Raw genomic sequence first — 16730 nt, forward strand, 5'->3', positions numbered from 1 at the left:
GTCTTTAAACTGTATTATTGAATCTTTATTGTTTCTAGGCTTATGCTTATTATTAATGAAACTTGATCATCTTCTAGTAAAGAAAATGTAAAAATATAATAACACATGCCCATTTTTCAATCTGTATTACAAAATTCACAAAAAGCTGAAGAAACAAGAAGAGGAAATTAAAATTGAAAAGAAAATAAAAACAAAAACAAAAATAAAAGAAGGAAAACCCCTCAAAATTATTCACAAACTTAGAAGCATAGAAAAGTGATTGAGACAAAATAGTAAATGGCAATTATGCAAAGCACAACGACCTTCCTCTTTATCCCAGCCACCAAAATCTTCCACCATTGAAGAACTCAAAGCTTTTCTGTTACAAAGAAAATATTGCACCAACCACGCCAATCACTCCTAAGATCGCCAAATTATCATGCATAATACAGCCAGAAATATCCTTCGGAGCTACAGGAGCTTCTGCACCTTCATCCTTCTGAGCCTTTGGTGGCGCTGGCGCCGGAGCAGGAGGCTTGGGGGCGAAAAGGTCTAGAGGAAGCAGCACCTTGTCAACCTGATAAATGGCAACTTTCCCATCTGTGTAGACAATTGCTGATACACTTGTATTAGTGAGTCCTGTAGTTACATTCACTAAATTCTCAGTTGTTGTCACATTGAGTGAGAATCGTTGGCCAGCTCCTGCTAGCGTTTTTAAAGGGTTGCTCACAGTCTGGAACTGGGAAGTCGAGAGGAATCTCGGAATTATATGAAACTGAACCAACTCAATCTTTTGTTGATCAGACAGAGCATTCAGAGTGCCTGATCTGATGATACTTGAAAATGCTCCATCAGTTGGGGCGAAGATGCTGACCCCATCGGTGGAAACATTGAGCTGGTAAAACAACTGGATATCTTCCTGGGTGGTTTTTATGAGACGGACGAAGAATGTGAAGTGGCCTGCCTTCTGGAGAACTTTGACAACGTTGAGAGGGCCTTTTGAAGGAATCACAGGGACTAGAGCAGGTGCTGGTGCAGCAGCTGCAGGTGGTGGCGGTGGAGGAGGAGCAGGAGCTGGTGCTTTTGATCTTGCATGAGCTGGAGCTGCAGCAGGTGATTGGGCTAGAATCCTGGAGCAGTGGAGGAACAGAAGCATCAGTGAAAATGATAAGAGAGATTGTAGCTTCATTTTTTATTGGGCAGTGAATTGCTAGCTTGCTGAAAATGCAATTGCTGTGGTCGATGTGGAGAATGAAGATTGAGGAGGGTTTTATAATGGTATGAAAAACAGATGAAGTTAGTAAGGTGGGGCATCGATGGAGGGAGAGATACATAAAGCTGATGCAGGAGCTTGTTTGCTTGAAAATGCAGGAAATATTAGTAGGCTGGAGAGATTTCTGAAGTGGGCGTGGGCGAATGCAGGGAAATTGAAGATGTGAAAGATTGTGGAGATGGGGTTTGTCAATCATTTAGGTTTAATCTGTGATGGCTTAACTAAAGAAAGTGGAAGATTCACTTCAATGTCGACTGCTTATTAATACATTAATCATTTACTAATGATTGGATTCATAGGATTAGTGGGACAAGTAAGAATCTAAAGCAACTAGGTTTTTTTTTTATTATTATTATTACTGCTTATCGAATATTTAAATTAAAATTATAAGCTAATTAATATATAAATTTATAAAAATTATATAAATTAATCATGTTCTTATAATTTATTGAAAAATTATAAAACTTGATTACATATATTGCTGACTACATTATAAAATTTGCTAATTGCGCCGGTTAGAATATAAACATTTTATCATTTTATGAAGATTTAAAATTTAATTAATAAAATTTTGAATATAATTAGCAATAATTTAAATTATCTTTTATATTTTTTATAAATCATAATTTTAATAGACTTATTTAAAATGATAGAGTGTGTAAAGATATATTTCGTGATAGATATATAAATAGGTGGATGGATGATAAATAACTTTTATTTGCTTAATTATTTAGATATACTAAAATATAATAATATTTGGATTATTATTACTATAAAAATTAATCCTAAAGTAAAATATGGTTTTAACAATAAAGTATTGTAAATAATTTTTGAATTTATTTTTTACATGTTTCAAAATATTAATACAAATTATTTTATAGTTTCGTGCTAACTATTATATACAATTCGAGATTAACGGATGGAGTGAGACGGAAAGTAGCTAAATCTCTCGCTCTTTTCTGCTAAATTTGTGATATTCTCGTCGTAATTGAATCGAATATAATTACTTAGTTACTTTAGATATTATGAGTCGCTAGTATTTCGGCTAATTTCACTTCGATCCAAACTGATTTAAATAATTTTTAAATTTACTTTTCACGCGTTTAAAATAACTAATACAAAATTATTTAATATCAAATTCTATTATGAATCACTTTAATTCAAATTTCAACAGAGCCTTTAAATAAGATAAAATATATCAAAATTTAGAAATTTTTTTTAATTAAATCCATTTTAATTTTGTACAGCATTATTTTTAAATTGATTTTAGATAAGTGCCTAAAATTTTATTTCTTTTATAAAATTAGTATCAACTAGTGGTGGAATTCGAGATTTTATAACCTTCTATTAAATTTAGAATGTTATTGATCTATTAAGATAATCTTTCAAAAATACTATGACAGAGAATGATTGGCTAGAGGGAAAAAAAATTTCATATAAAATGAAATAAATTAATCATGCAAATAAAAATAAGAAAATAGATTTTCTTTTTTTTTTTGTGATACATTAGTGAAAATTTGAACTCATATTCATAGAACACATAACAAACGGAATCCATGCGCCTTCCGCCGTCGATCAGAACGAAAGCATTGCACTAATCACACCAACTGCAACGAATCCCAACACTAAATGATTCTGCACTATCAAACTTACTGCACCAGAAATATCCTTAGGAGCAACAGGACTCTCTATTATGGGGGCCTTCTTAGGGTTTTCTGGAGCCGGTGCCGGTGATGGAGCTGGAGGAGGAGACTTAGGAGTGAACATGTCTAAAGGAAGTAACACCTTGTCAACTTGATAAATTGCAAGCCTGGAATCTGTGTACACAGTGCCAGAAATGGTTGTGTTGGTTAATCCTGTAGTTATATTCACCAGATTCCCGGCGGTGGTCACATTAAGCGCAAACCGGTTGCCGGCTCCGGCGAGCGTCCTTACTGGGTTACTCACAGTTTGGAACTGGGAAGTCGAAATAAACGTAGGCATTATATGAAACTTCACCAACTCTATCTTGTCTCCGTCGCTCAAGGAATTAAGAGTACCTACTTTGAGCCCTGAAAATGCACCATCGCTTGGTGCGAAGATGGTTGCTCCATTGTTAGTGTTGTTGAGCTGCAAGAATAGCTCTGTATCCACTTGGGTAGCTTTCAATAGGCGCACGAACACCGTGAAGTGGCTAGCCTTTCCAAGGATCTTAACAACGTCAAGGGGGCCAGGTGAAGGAGCTACTTGTACACCGGATGGTGACTGTGCAGGAGGTGCAGGCGGTGGCTGAACTGGGGCTACAGGCGGTGCTTGTACAGGAGCAGCAGCCGGTGACTGGGCAAATGTTTTAGTGGAGTGGAGGAAGAGAAGGAGAATAGAAAATGAGAAGAGAGATTGTTGCTTCATTTTCTTAGTGGTTTTTGCTAGGTAAATGCAGGAGTAATAATGCTTGATGATGTGTTTGATAGCAAAAAAGGGTTTAAGAATGTTTTATTTATAGTGATGAAGAGACAAGCTTAATTACTGTCTGTTGCCTTAATCTTCCATAGGAAGGTAGAGGGTATCGATAATACTTACTGCCTAATTATTAGCTTCAAAAACAGGGCAAAACAGAGCAAGTTTTAAGGTGGGTTTTAAATGAATAATCCAACAAAATTATTAAAAAAAAAATCAAATAAATTTGTAAACGAGAATTGTGATGTCCCAGATTTGGATAGAACCAAATGAAGGGGAAAAATAAAATTAAAAATAAAAGGGATTTGTATGTATCAAATTGGAAAGATGTCTCCATCAGTGATAGAGGTCTGGGTGACAGTTAAGCAGATGTGGGCAAATGAGATATCGAAGCTGGAAATTACGGCTGTGCTGCTTGTCAATTCTCAACTAAATATGAACCAATTGATTGCTTTTGCAAACTATTATTTGACATGAAGCTCTCTCAGCTGGCCTACCCTGAAATATTGTGTTTGGCGAATGAAACTTATCATTCTTCTACCTAAATCCATCGCCAGATTCACCGAGATTGTGTAGTTAATTTGTGAATTTAGTATTTTGTGAAGTCATATAGCCAGTTCAAGCTGCAAGCATGTAGCATACCCTTCGTGAATCACTCTTAATTTCTATATTATACTCTCTCTATGCTTTCTATTGCAGGTTTAATCTTACTTTTAAAATAATATTTAAAAAATGGAATAACACTTTACATACTTTAATGAACTCAAAATTTATATCAGCAGTTAGAATGAGGTTTTTAGAGCATTTTGAATGAAAAAACTTTATGGTATGAAAATTAAATGTTTGCTTTTTTTAATTAACTTTTGGCATGAATGTGAGTTTTTATACTCATAGAAGACTGACTTCAGGTAATAGGACCGCAAGAACCGCCAAATTATTCTGCACAAATGAATTCACTGCTCCAGAAAAGTCTTTAGGAACAGTAGTAGGACTCTCTACAATGGGAGCCTTCTTAGGTTTTTCTGGAGCCAGTGCCGGCGACGGAGCTGGAGCAGGAGGTTTAGGAGTGAACATGTCCAGAGGAAGTAGCACCTTGTCAACCTGATAAATTGCAAGCCGGGAATCAGTGTACACAGTGCCAGAAATGGTTGTGTTGGTTAATCCTGTAGTTATATTCACGAAATTCCCTTCGGTGGTCACGTTAAGCGCAAACCGGTTGCCGGCTCCGGCGAGAGTCCTTACTGGGTTACTCACAGTTTGGAACTGGGAAGTCGTAATAAATGTCGGCACTATATGAAACTTCACCAACTCTATCTTGTCTCCATCGCTCAGGAATTGAGAGTACCTACTTTGAGGCCTGAAAATGCACCGTAACTTGGTGCGAAGATGGTTGCTCCATTGTTGGTGTTGTTGAGCTGCAAGAATAGCTCTGTGTCCACTTGGGTTGCTTTCAGTAGGCGGACGAACACCGTGAAGTGGCTAGCCTTTCCAAGGATCTTAACAAGATCTAGGGGGCCAGGTGAAGGAGCTACTTGTACACCGGATGGTGACTGTGCAGGGGCTACTGGCGGTGCTTGTAGTGGAGCACTGGGCGAAGGTTTTGGTGCAGTGCATGAAGAGAAGGAGAAGTGAAAATGAAAAGAAAGATTGTTTAGCCATAATTTTTTATATTTTTGTTTTTATTTTAAGATGAAAAAACCAAATCAACAATATATTAAATAATTTCTATAAATTAAAAAAAAAATCAAGAGAATAATTTATTTTCATGACCAATCAGGAAATGCTAGCTAGAGGAATTAGACTGTATATTGCGAAAAATGGCAGTTCTATTATTCATCATGAGCACTCATCAACACATAGAATAAAATATCTCAAGAAAAATCATAAAGGGACCCCAACCCACATAAATTAATTAACCCATCTTATAAGCAAAGCATTGCAGCAGCTATCCCCATAGCAAGGATCACCTCAATTTTGTGCACATCACAACTCACTACCCCAGAAACATCATCAATAGGAACTGCAGGACTCTCTACAATCGGAGCCTTCTTAGGCTTCTCCGGCGGCGGTGCCACCGCCAACAATGGAGCTGGAGCGGGAGCAGGAGGAGGTAAGTTAGGAGAGAAAACCTCCATAGGAAGCAACACCTGATCAATCTGATAAATAGCAAGCTGGTTGTCGTTGTATACAGTGCTTGAAATGGTTGTATTGATAACCCCAGTAGTTATATTCACAATACTACCGGTGGTGGTCACATTTAGCGACATCCGGCCGCCCTTTCCTGCCTGAGTCTTTAAAGGATTACTCACCGTCTGGAACTGTGAAGGTGATATGTATATAGGAGATATATGAAACTTCACCAACTTGACTTTATCTCCATCGCTTAACGAGTTGAGAGTACCTACTTTGAGCCCTGAAAATGCACCGTCAGTAGGTGCAAAGATGGTTATGCCATTATGGGTGTGGTTAAGCTCCACCGTCAACTCTGTGTCCGACTGGGTGGCTTTCAGTAGTCGGACAAAGAGTGAGTAGTGGCCTGCCCTTTCCAAGATATTAACCACGTTGATGGGGCCAGGCAGAACTGGTACCTGTACTGCTGGTGGAGGGGGTGGCTGCACTGGCGCCACAGTTGGTGCTTGTACTGGAGCTGCCGCTGGGGACAGGGAAAAGGTCTTGGTGCAGCATAGGAAGAGGACGAGAAGGGAGAATGAGAGGGCAGATTGTTGAAGCTTCATCTTGATTGATTTGTAGTGTATGGAAATGGTGGAGTAAAGCTTGTATGCAAGTGTTTGATGAGTGAAGATGGACAAAGAAGAGGAGATTTTATAGTATGGAGGGGCATGAAATTTGGATGTGAAATGTGAGTTTTAGTTAAGAGATTGATTTAGTTTCATAGTTTCTTAGGTAAAGGGTATCAATGGAGAGAGATGTAGTACTTGCAGCAAGCAAATGAAGCTATAGTTAAGCTTAACAAGAGGTTTCCAAGTATTAATCTATGCATGAATTAATTGATTTTGTCTGCATCAAAGAGAAGGATTTAAAGTTTGTACGGCTGAAAGAAGCTTCGTGACGTTTTAGCTAGAAAAAAAAAAAGGAAAAAAGGAATATGTGAATCGTTTCGGTTAAATCTCATTTGATAAAAATTAATTAAATTCTGTCAATAGATTTAATTAATATTTTAAAAAAATATAAACTAAAAAACAAACGTCTTATGAAAAATTTTTAAATATTAAAAAAAACGTGTTTCTAATAATGAGATTATTTATAATCTAATATATAAAATTATGAAAATATTTAAAAAAATAATTAAAATATAAAATTGATTCTTAAACGATTTCATATTAAATTTTATAATAGATCTGCGGCTCTCTGTCACATTTTTTAAACTCTGGTATCTCAATTTGTTTTTAAAAAAAAATTATCGTGAATTTCCATCAAATATTTAACAATAAAAATTAAATCTGATTTAAATTTATCGTAAATTTTAAAATTAGTTGTTGCCTATCAAATATGCAAGTTAATATATATTTGGTTATTAGTCAATTCAATTTTACTAAGTTATATTTAAGTAATTACTGGTTATAAGACTCTTTTATTTTACATAAAATATTTTTTATTAGAAAATATTTTTATATTTTTTATTTTTGAAACTCCTAAAATATTAATTAATAAAAAATTAAATTATTTTTTTTAAAAAAATATTTTTTTAAAGAAAATCATTTTCAGAATTTGAAAAATCTTGTTAATATTATTGTATATAAATTTATTAATATGTTTCCCAAATTACAATAAGATATTGAAGTAAATTATTTTCTTACGGAAAATATGCAAGTTATTTTCGGTTAACAGTTTTCCTATATATAAGCTTGTACGTATACCATTCAAATAAAACCCTTATATATTTCATTTATTGAGGTTAAAATTAGAGATAAAAGTTTTAAAAAAATATAAAATATAACTTTTTATGTTTTTCTTTTTGAAATGGAGATCGAGATTGATAGAGTAGAATCTTATACCAATTTATTCAAATGCACTTACCACCATATTAAACCTGTAAGTGTTTTTTTATATTTCTATATACTAAAAATGTGTGTTTTTTTTTTAAATGATGTTGTAATTTTTAATTTTAATATGCGATTTCTTTTAAATTTTATTTGATTGGAGTAATTTAATTAGAAAATTTAAAATTTTCATAAGTATGAAAATTATATGTATTTGATTGATATTTTTTTTAACTTATGATAAATCAATGACTTTTCTGTAATTAAAAAGAATAATCACGTGAATACATATAACTCAAATATTTATTACAGGTATCTTAACTAAATAATCAGACTTGAACAATACATACAGGACTCTTTAGAAAAATTGGTAATTATTCAACAGAACTCACAACGCAGATCACCATCATTCAATCCAAATCAGAAAAAAAAAATTAAAAAAAAAAAAAAAGAAAAACAAAACCCTATTTTTGCATGGCCATCTTATAAAGACAACATTGCAGCAACGACACAAATTCCGAGAAGCATCGCATGATAATGCACAGAGCTTACAGCTCCAGACGTAGTCACAGTAGCAGAAACAACAGGAGTCTCAGCCACAGGAGCCTCCTTCTTGGGCTTTAATTTCTCCGGTGCTGGTCCTGGTGCAGGAGATGGAGGCTTAGAAGTGAAAATGTCCATAGGAAGCAGCACCTTGTCGACCCTGTAAAGGGCTAGCTGGTTGTCTGCGTACACGGTGCCAGAAATGCTTGTATTGGTAAGTCCTGTAGTGATGTTCACTGAATTGGGATAAGTTGTAAAGTTGAGAGCTACACGGCCACCACTTCCAGCCTCTGTTCCTACTGGATTAGTCACGGTCTGGAACTGGGAAGTTGATAGAAATGTAGGAATCACATGAAACTTCACCAACTCAGACTTCTGTTCATCCGTTAGTGAGTTGAGAGTGCCTGATTTAAGTGTCGAAAAAGCACCGTCGGTTGGTGCAAAGATGGTCAGACCATTGTTTGAGTTGTTGAGGACAGTGAGTAAGTGGTTTTCTTCTTGGGTGGATTTTAAAAGGCGGATGAAGACTGTGAAATGGCCAGATTTTTCGAGAATTTTAGTGACGTTGGTGGGAGCAGGTGCTGAAGCTGCCTGTGCTGGGGATGCAGCTGGTGTCTGTGATATGACTGGAGAAGGAGGGGATGCAGCCACCGGTCCTTGTGCAGGTGCAGCAGCCGGAGACTGAGCTAAAGTTATAGTGCAATAAACGAAGACAATAAGAAGTGAAAATAAGACGCAAGATTGTTGTTTCATCTTTGCAGTGGAGCTGTAAACAAATGCAAAAATATACAAGGAATTAAACCAACTCAAGCTACTTAGTGTTTGTGCAAGTGCAAGTGCTTGATGAGTAAAGAGAGGAGAGCGAGGGGTTTATATATTGTGGTGGAGATGGAATCAGATTCAGTGTATTGTGCAATTTTAGTTAAGACACTAATGATTAGTTGAGATTTACATCATCTCAACTTCAAAAGGTGAAAAGTATCCCTGGAGAGACAGAGATATGCTACTGTTGCAGCAACTGGTTTGCTTGGTAATTCAGGGAAAAAGAGAGAGAGAGAGAGAGGAGATTTTCAAGTGGGTATATTGGCAAATGAAGATTGTGCATGATTGCTAGATGATACGGGGCTTGTCATGTTTCAAGCAGGAAGGATACCTTTATCACTGAGAGTGACTCCTCATTGACGTTTCAGCTAAAGAAAGTGCACGATTCACTTCACTTCATCAAGCCTCAATCCAATCTCTCATATTTGTGATGAGTAAAAAACACAAGTAATTAACAATACTAAAGCACAAACTCAAAACATTGGCAAAAGTCTTGCAGCAGAGGATTTGGGTTGGAAAAAATGCACTAAGTTTCTAAACCTGCAACGAAGACAAGATAAGAGATTGATCGACTTATCAATAAATATTCCCTATTGGCTTATATGGGTAGTTTGCTGTTTGGTCTCTGAGGTGAAACAACTTCAGAATACTAGCAATAAAGAGATGCTCAATGATTTCCTCTTATGGGTTCAGGCCAGGTAAGTTTTGTTTCTGTTTATAAGATAGGAAATCAATATCAAAGCTTTGTCACTGTTTCTCATTGGAGCCAGCTTCATGCATGTTCTTTTACTTTTGATTCATCATAATTTTCTTTCTTTGTCGGTACATATCCATGGAAAGAGAGGAGAATCAAATACTCACTCAAAATTTTCAAATGTCTTGCCAACATATCCAATAGATAATAAGCTAATTATAGCTTATTAGACTTTTTTAACTAACAAAAAGTAGGATGCAAATTCATGTGTCTGGGAAAAATAATATATGGTAATTATTTTTATGCTTCTTCAAATAGACAAAGGAAATTTCATTTGTTTTTAGTTAATATAAATTAATATATATTTATATTATGAATTCATGTGAATTTTGTTTAGGTAAGACCATCTTTATGTTACGCATCATTTTTTACATTATTTTAATGTAAAACATCAAAATGGCGAATATCATTTCAAACTTATTATGTTAAAAAACACTAAGAAGAATATTTTGTTTGTATTCTTTTCTCTCCTTAATATTATATTATTTATTTTATTTTAACTTTATTTATTTATTTTACTCAAAAATTTCACATAATTTTATATATCCACCCAAATAATTATATGTTTCACCCCGCTTATTATATATAATATATTATAAATAAATAAATTTATTATAAATACTATTTATAATTGAGAATATATTAATTTAAATTAAATTTTTATAATTATAAAAATATAAAATAAATTTAAAATATAATACATTATGAAAGTAAAAAAATTAAGAATCTAATTGAACCTTTGTAAATACGTAAATAGTAAGGAAGAACTTTTATGGAAAGAATTATAAAAGTTTGGACTATATTGTAAATTAATAAAAAATAAAATAAATAGCGCGGCTACAATGTCACACTAAATATAACGTGATAATGTAGCACAGTACCAAAATCTCATTAGATTTTGGTGCTGCGTTGAAGGCCATCTCAAACACTAAAATAAAATTTAGCGTAACATTGAAAATGGTCTAAATATTTTTCTTTAATTTATATATATATAGAAAAAATATATGCACTCATTTAGTCTGGCAATAAGTGTATCTAAATAAATTTGACTCCATTTCAAAAATAAATAGACAAAGAATATATAATGACCTATTATAATTGATGGATTACTCAAAGAGAAATAATATGTATGACTTAGTTTTCACACAATTCTCCAAATTATGAAAAAAAAAAAAACATTTGAAGCATTTTCTTTTCCAAATACAAAATCCTCAAAATACAACAAATCTGAAAAAGAAATCGGGAACAAATAAAATCCCAAGAAAAGCAGAGAAAGAAAACATGAAAGATCAATTTTAATCACAAACTTAATGCTACAATTGGGACCAAGCAAAAACAACAATTATTCAAAATCCATAACTTGATCATCATCAGATTCAATCCAACTCAGCAAAATCATACACAACTGTGAAACTGACCTTACCCCAACATTCGTCATCAGAAATCTCTTGTGTCACAAAGAAAGTAATGCACTAAATATACCAACTCCAAAGAACACCATATTGTTACTCATTATAAAGCTTACTGCTCCAGAAATGTCCTTAGGAGCATCTGGGCTCTCTGCACTCTTCGCCTTCTTCTTCTTCGGTGTCTCCGGCGCCGGTGCCGGAGTTGGTGGTTTAGGAGTAAAAACATCTATAGGAAGTAGCACCTTGTCAACTTGATAAATGGCGAGTTGCCCATCAGTGTACACAGTACCAGATACACTTGTATTTGTAAGTCCTGTAGAGATATTCACAGCATTCCCTGTAGTCGTCACGTTAAGCTGAAATCTGTCGCCTGATCCTGCCTGTGTGGTCACCGGATTGCTCACGGTCTGAAACTGAGAACTCGATAGATAAGTTGGGATGATATGAAACTGAACAAGCTCAGCTTTCTCTTGATCGTTTATGGAGTTGAGGGTGCCTGATTTGAGGCTCTGAAAGGCACTATCACTTGGTGCAAACATGGTAATGCCATTGTTAGTGTTATTGAGCTGACCATTTAATGTGACATCCTCTTGGGTGGCTTTCAGAAGCCGAATAAAAACGGTGAACTGGCCGGCCTTTTCGAGGATTTTCGTAACATTGGTAGGGCCAGGTGGTGCTGGAGCTGCTGCTGGACCCTGAGCAAGTGTTACAGTGCAATGGAGGACAAAGAATAGGAGAAGTTTTGCCACCATAGTGCTCTATAATATTACTGGCCTAGCTTCCAACAAGTGTTTGATATGTGAAGAAAGGAGAAGAAAGGCTTTTTATTATGGAAGGAGAGAAATGAGTTAGGTGTAATGTACCATTTTTAGTTAGAAAAACTTAGCTGTAAGTAGACTTAGGTTTCTTGGAGAGGTGGTGGAAAATCAGTGGAGAGAGAGAGAGACACTGTTGGAGCTACCAGTTTGCTTGGAAAGGCAGAAAAAACAGGGAAGATACGAGTGGCAAATAAAGACTTTGCATGATTGCTTTGCTTTTACTTTGCTGATGTGTTTTGGGTAAAAATCTGACATGGCTTGCCATGATCTTACGAAATAAGCTTTCATGGGTTTTTGCAATTTTTTAATGTTTTGGTGATCATGATGAAGACCCAAATTGGTGGCTTGTCAGTTTATCCTCGGACCCATGTTTCGTCTCATTGCTCTTGTGGGCTCTGTTTCTGCACCATAGTGGATTGAATTATAGCAATTTTTTTCCGATTTATTGTTTTTCGGAATTTGATGTGTTGAAAGAAAGAATCTTAATTCCCCATGAGTAAATTAATAATAACAATGATCATAAAAGAGAATCAGAGGCTTTGGTTTGCGTATTAGGGGTAATTGCAAGTAAAATTCTGCAGTGTATTTTCTGAATTGAGGATCTCTTCCCTCATTGATTTCTATGCTTCCTCTTGTCGGTCCTATCAGTGTTCTTGTTTGTCCTTTTGGTAGTTTTTGCAGTTTGGTCTTCTTTCTTCTCTTTTATCATGTTCTCTTTCTGGTTTTTATAATTCTTGATAAAGCTTATTTTGTCAATATATGAAAAAAAAAGGGTAAAATTCTGAAGAGACCAGGAAAAACTTACCCACCAAATTGACCCTGCAGAGGTGATCAGCCAACTTCATCTAATGCTGAAATGGCTTGTCAGCATACAGACCATGGACCCAACTATTAGTTGGCCAGTTACAGGGATGGTTAAAAAGCATTAGGGGAAGAGAAAAAGAATGTCAGAGTGAAGGCAATGACTCAACAACTCAAATAAATCCTAAGATGGAAAAATTAGACTCAAACAATATTCCAAGAATTACAACTTCATGTCAATAGCTTTGATGCTTATACATTCCATTTCAAAAAGGAACACAACCGTATGTCTTACTTGGCAGGCAGCTAACCACTTGTTTAATTCCTTAACAACAAAAACAGCACAAACTGTGAACGGGCATGCACTATTGTACTTCGCACGGAGCCCTTATATTAAATTCCAGCCAATGGACAAGAATGAAATTCCCACAGAGCAGCTATTAATTGTACTAGGATAAACCATAGCTTGAGCTCCACTGCTGGGGATCTTTCAGTAGTGTCTGCGCAGAAGATTCAGAACCAACCCTTTGTCACAAGACTTGTGCGCATGCTTGGAAGGGGAGGGGAGTGAGTGAAGAACAGGGACAACCTTCAGCAAACAAGACACAACAAAGCATAGTTAACCTAGGCGCTTGTGATCCTATGGATGAAAACACGGTATATCTTGATTCCATTGAATTTCATTCAAAAGAGGAACCTTATTAAGATTATATTGATTCTTATCAAACAAAGATGAAGATTTGTAAGATGAAGATTTGTAAAAGTAACTGAAAGAAAATCAAATCTCCTCTGCTTACTAACAACTAATGCTGAAACCAGAAACCAAAAGAAAAACAATAAGGGGGCATATCAATGCCATCTCAATTAATATAAAAACTCTTATCTTGCAAAGTGTAGTTTAATCATTCTATGGTCTTTGAGTTTAACCACGTATTGCGTAAGCCATGGAAGTGGCACACAGTTGCATATTAGTAAACCAAAAATTTGATTGATTTGTAAGTTCGAGTAGTTCTCCCCGTTACATGACAAGCAAAAAAATCTATGACTTTTCAAGCTGCATAATGGTTCTCCCATTAATGCACATTTGGTGTCTAACAGAGTTGAGTGGCAAGAACAAATGCAAAGATCAGAAACATTCAGACCACAGAGAGGTTACCTTCCTAAATTTTAGTTTTCAGCTACGCAGAGGAGCTTAACAAAGTAGATAAGAATTCCCATGCACATTCTATATGCTTTCTCGCAATAAACTTCTACTGCAACCAACCAACAACTTTACAAAGACAAATCTTTTTTTACAGAACCATTTAAAGAAATCATCATATGCATACCATAATTCAAGAAAACAACTAATTTCAATTCTAAACAAATTCCTTAACCATCCACAAAGATTGGCCCTAAATCACTCTGAAACATATCAGGAACCCAAAAACAGAGGAAATTGAAAAGCAAAATGGAAATGTACCGTGGCTTTATTGACAAGAAACACAACATCCTGAGTGGGTTGAAAACCATCGTCTAATTACCCTCTTTATCCTGATCAATGAGAACCTACAAAACGCCCCCTCTTCTCCATCCTCATTATCAATTTCACGTTTTTCTTTTCTCTTCTTGATTTTTATGGGTTTAATCCATTTGCTACGCTTATTATTAGGTTCCTTCTTCTTTCCATGTTCTTCCCCAGATTCACATTGGGGTTCTTGCGACTCGTAGCATGGGGATGGGATGATAAAAACCTCGGGCGGTTCGCTTATTGTGACATGAACAACCCTGCTGGGCTTGTTATTCTTCTCCTGTTTCTCTTCATCTTCCTTCGGAGATTTTGGAGGTGTTTTCTCGACGGGAGATTCGGCGGTTGATGTTGTTTCTTTGTTTTTCTCCTCCTCTTCTTCCATTTTAGATTTATCGGCGAACTGGTAGACATTATTCAGACAGTTGCTTCCAAGGCCGCGCTAACAATAATAATTACTATAATAATAATAACAAAATTTATTATTATTATTAATAAATTTCCATATTACAATAAAATTAATAAATCCTCATATTTTATTATATAGGCTAATTAACAAAAAAAAAAAATCAATTTACATTTTAATACAATCATTTAATTTTTAAATAAATTAATTTATTTAATTTTTAAAATTAATTTATTTTAATTATTACAATACATTAACTAATATCTAAATTTGATTTCACTATATAATTTTGTCTTATTATATATTTTTATTAAATTTATAGATAATGAAAAATAGAATTTTTATCTTTATTTTTTTTGAATAAAATCATAAATTTTATTAAAATTTAAAAATAATTAATTTAAAAATATAACCAGACGGTGAGAAAAAAATTTTAACCACTTCCGCAATATTATGACCGATTCGAACAAACGTATGAATTATACTATTAAGAAAACTATGAATAAAATTAATAAAAATATAAATTATTTTTAAAATAAGCGACGTATAACACTAGTAAATAATAATAAATTCTGATAATTGGAATCGGTTTTAATTTTAAAGGGAGAGAAAGATAGCGTGGGCTTTCGCTTTTCTTTGAGGAATTTCTAGCAAAGCTGGGCTTCATTCTTTCACACTGTTCACATATGGACTGTCGAAAGTCTATCCCTTATTGCCATGCTCCCACTAAGAGTAACAAAGAGGGCAACCCCACCTCTGCCACCTCATTATATACCAAAATTGCTAGTGCAGGATCCACATTTACTATGATTTCTTACCTAACCCAACTCCATTAGTGTGGTTTGTTTCTTCCATTCTCGTCTAAAGGGACCATTTCACCTCATATGGCATAGAGACTCCAAGAAAAGAACCTCTTTTGACTCTTCATTCACCATCATTACTTCACTATACTTAATTAAGCAATTGCTCAATTGGGTGAGAAACCTAGCAGGCCCTTGAAATTTGGGTTTCAATTGAGAGAGCAAAAGACAAAGCAAGATATTTTTTTCAAATGAAATTAAGAAAAGTATATACTCATATTTTTGTTTGGAGTCCTTTTATTTGGAGTCATCAAATATTTGAGAATATTATCAGAAAAAAAATAATTAAGTAAAATTTATATATATATTAATTTATATATTACTGAGAAATTTTATTAATAATTTTGGTCCGGGTATAGGAAGGTTGAATTGGATGATGAATCTACTAAGCAGAGAGCCAAAACGTCCATTTTCATGGTTAAAGGACGATGTAAACATGCCATTTTCATGAGGCAGCAGCTGGAATTATGGGAATGGAATCTCCACATTTTTTTAGTAAAACAAGTGAATAGGACACCTCCACTGCCTGCATTTCCATATCCATTCCTCTACGACTTCTCTACTGTGACGTTTTGTCTCCGAATTCATCCTCTAATCGCCCGTGAATAACATCTATCTTCTTCCCAATTTTGTTAATTACTTGTTTAATTTTCATAAAAAGTATGTTCGAAAAGTTAAAAAAGAAGCTTCTGTTTTTACTTCCATATGTATTATTGGGAAGATGCAAAAGGTCGGTATTTAATTATGTACAATGATTTAAGTACGCTTGATATTTTATACTTTTCAAAAAGTTAAATTTTCTTTCTTAAATTATTTTCAATCAATCGAAGTCTTAATTAATGGCAGACACGATATTTTTTTTAAAGTGACAGACACGATATTAAACGTTTAATTTTAATTTAAAAATAATGTAATTCAAAAATTTAAAAATGTTAAGATTTATTAATTTAAATAAAAAAATGAAAAACTCAATTACTTAATTTTAAGTTAAGTTCTTCAATTTCTTTTTTATATAAAAATAATAATTTTTAACCTATCAAATCAATTTTATTTTGAAATATATAGTTTTAGTATCATTTCGAGGAAAAAAGAATACATGTAATTTTCATAAATAAATTAAT

General features: G+C 34.2%; 5 protein-coding genes and 1 pseudogene across 5 annotated transcripts; all 6 read right to left on the reverse strand.

The window, feature by feature from the left end:
- Positions 1–203: 203 nt before the first annotated feature.
- Positions 204–1305, reverse strand: LOC110627031 (fasciclin-like arabinogalactan protein 12). Its single transcript, XM_021773252.2, has one exon. It carries the CDS (start codon positions 1166–1168, stop codon positions 362–364), a length of 807 nt encoding a protein of 268 aa, XP_021628944.1. The 5' UTR covers positions 1169–1305; the 3' UTR covers positions 204–361.
- A 1406-nt stretch (positions 1306–2711) lies between these two features.
- On the reverse strand, positions 2712–3680 carry LOC110627084 (fasciclin-like arabinogalactan protein 12). Its single transcript, XM_021773319.2, has one exon. The coding sequence runs from the start codon at positions 3638–3640 to the stop codon at positions 2828–2830; it is 813 nt and encodes a 270-aa protein (XP_021629011.1). The 5' UTR covers positions 3641–3680; the 3' UTR covers positions 2712–2827.
- An 896-nt stretch (positions 3681–4576) lies between these two features.
- LOC110625708 lies at positions 4577–5347 on the reverse strand (annotated as a pseudogene).
- A 151-nt stretch (positions 5348–5498) lies between these two features.
- Positions 5499–6492, reverse strand: LOC110627064 (fasciclin-like arabinogalactan protein 12). The gene has a single exon (XM_021773295.2). It carries the CDS (start codon positions 6421–6423, stop codon positions 5611–5613), a length of 813 nt encoding a protein of 270 aa, XP_021628987.1. The 5' UTR covers positions 6424–6492; the 3' UTR covers positions 5499–5610.
- Positions 6493–7974: 1482 nt separating this feature from the next.
- On the reverse strand, positions 7975–9061 carry LOC110627066 (fasciclin-like arabinogalactan protein 12). The gene has a single exon (XM_021773297.2). The coding sequence runs from the start codon at positions 8983–8985 to the stop codon at positions 8173–8175; it is 813 nt and encodes a 270-aa protein (XP_021628989.1). The 5' UTR covers positions 8986–9061; the 3' UTR covers positions 7975–8172.
- Positions 9062–11079: 2018 nt separating this feature from the next.
- Positions 11080–12439, reverse strand: LOC110626246 (fasciclin-like arabinogalactan protein 12). Its single transcript, XM_021772042.2, has one exon. It carries the CDS (start codon positions 11967–11969, stop codon positions 11262–11264), a length of 708 nt encoding a protein of 235 aa, XP_021627734.1. The 5' UTR covers positions 11970–12439; the 3' UTR covers positions 11080–11261.
- Between the last annotated feature and the right edge of the window lie 4291 nt (positions 12440–16730).

Source organism: Manihot esculenta, chromosome 11 (assembly GCF_001659605.2).
Source record: "Manihot esculenta cultivar AM560-2 chromosome 11, M.esculenta_v8, whole genome shotgun sequence".
Taxonomy (NCBI): Eukaryota; Viridiplantae; Streptophyta; class Magnoliopsida; order Malpighiales; family Euphorbiaceae; genus Manihot; species Manihot esculenta.

Excerpts from the sequence above, each read along its gene's own strand:
- LOC110627031 (XM_021773252.2), bottom strand. The coding sequence starts at position 1,168 with ATGAAGCTACAATCTCTCTTATCATTTTCACTGATGCTTCTGTTCCTC.
- LOC110627084 (XM_021773319.2), bottom strand. The coding sequence starts at position 3,640 with ATGAAGCAACAATCTCTCTTCTCATTTTCTATTCTCCTTCTCTTCCTC.
- LOC110627064 (XM_021773295.2), bottom strand. The coding sequence starts at position 6,423 with ATGAAGCTTCAACAATCTGCCCTCTCATTCTCCCTTCTCGTCCTCTTC.
- LOC110627066 (XM_021773297.2), bottom strand. The coding sequence starts at position 8,985 with ATGAAACAACAATCTTGCGTCTTATTTTCACTTCTTATTGTCTTCGTT.
- LOC110626246 (XM_021772042.2), bottom strand. The coding sequence starts at position 11,969 with ATGGTGGCAAAACTTCTCCTATTCTTTGTCCTCCATTGCACTGTAACA.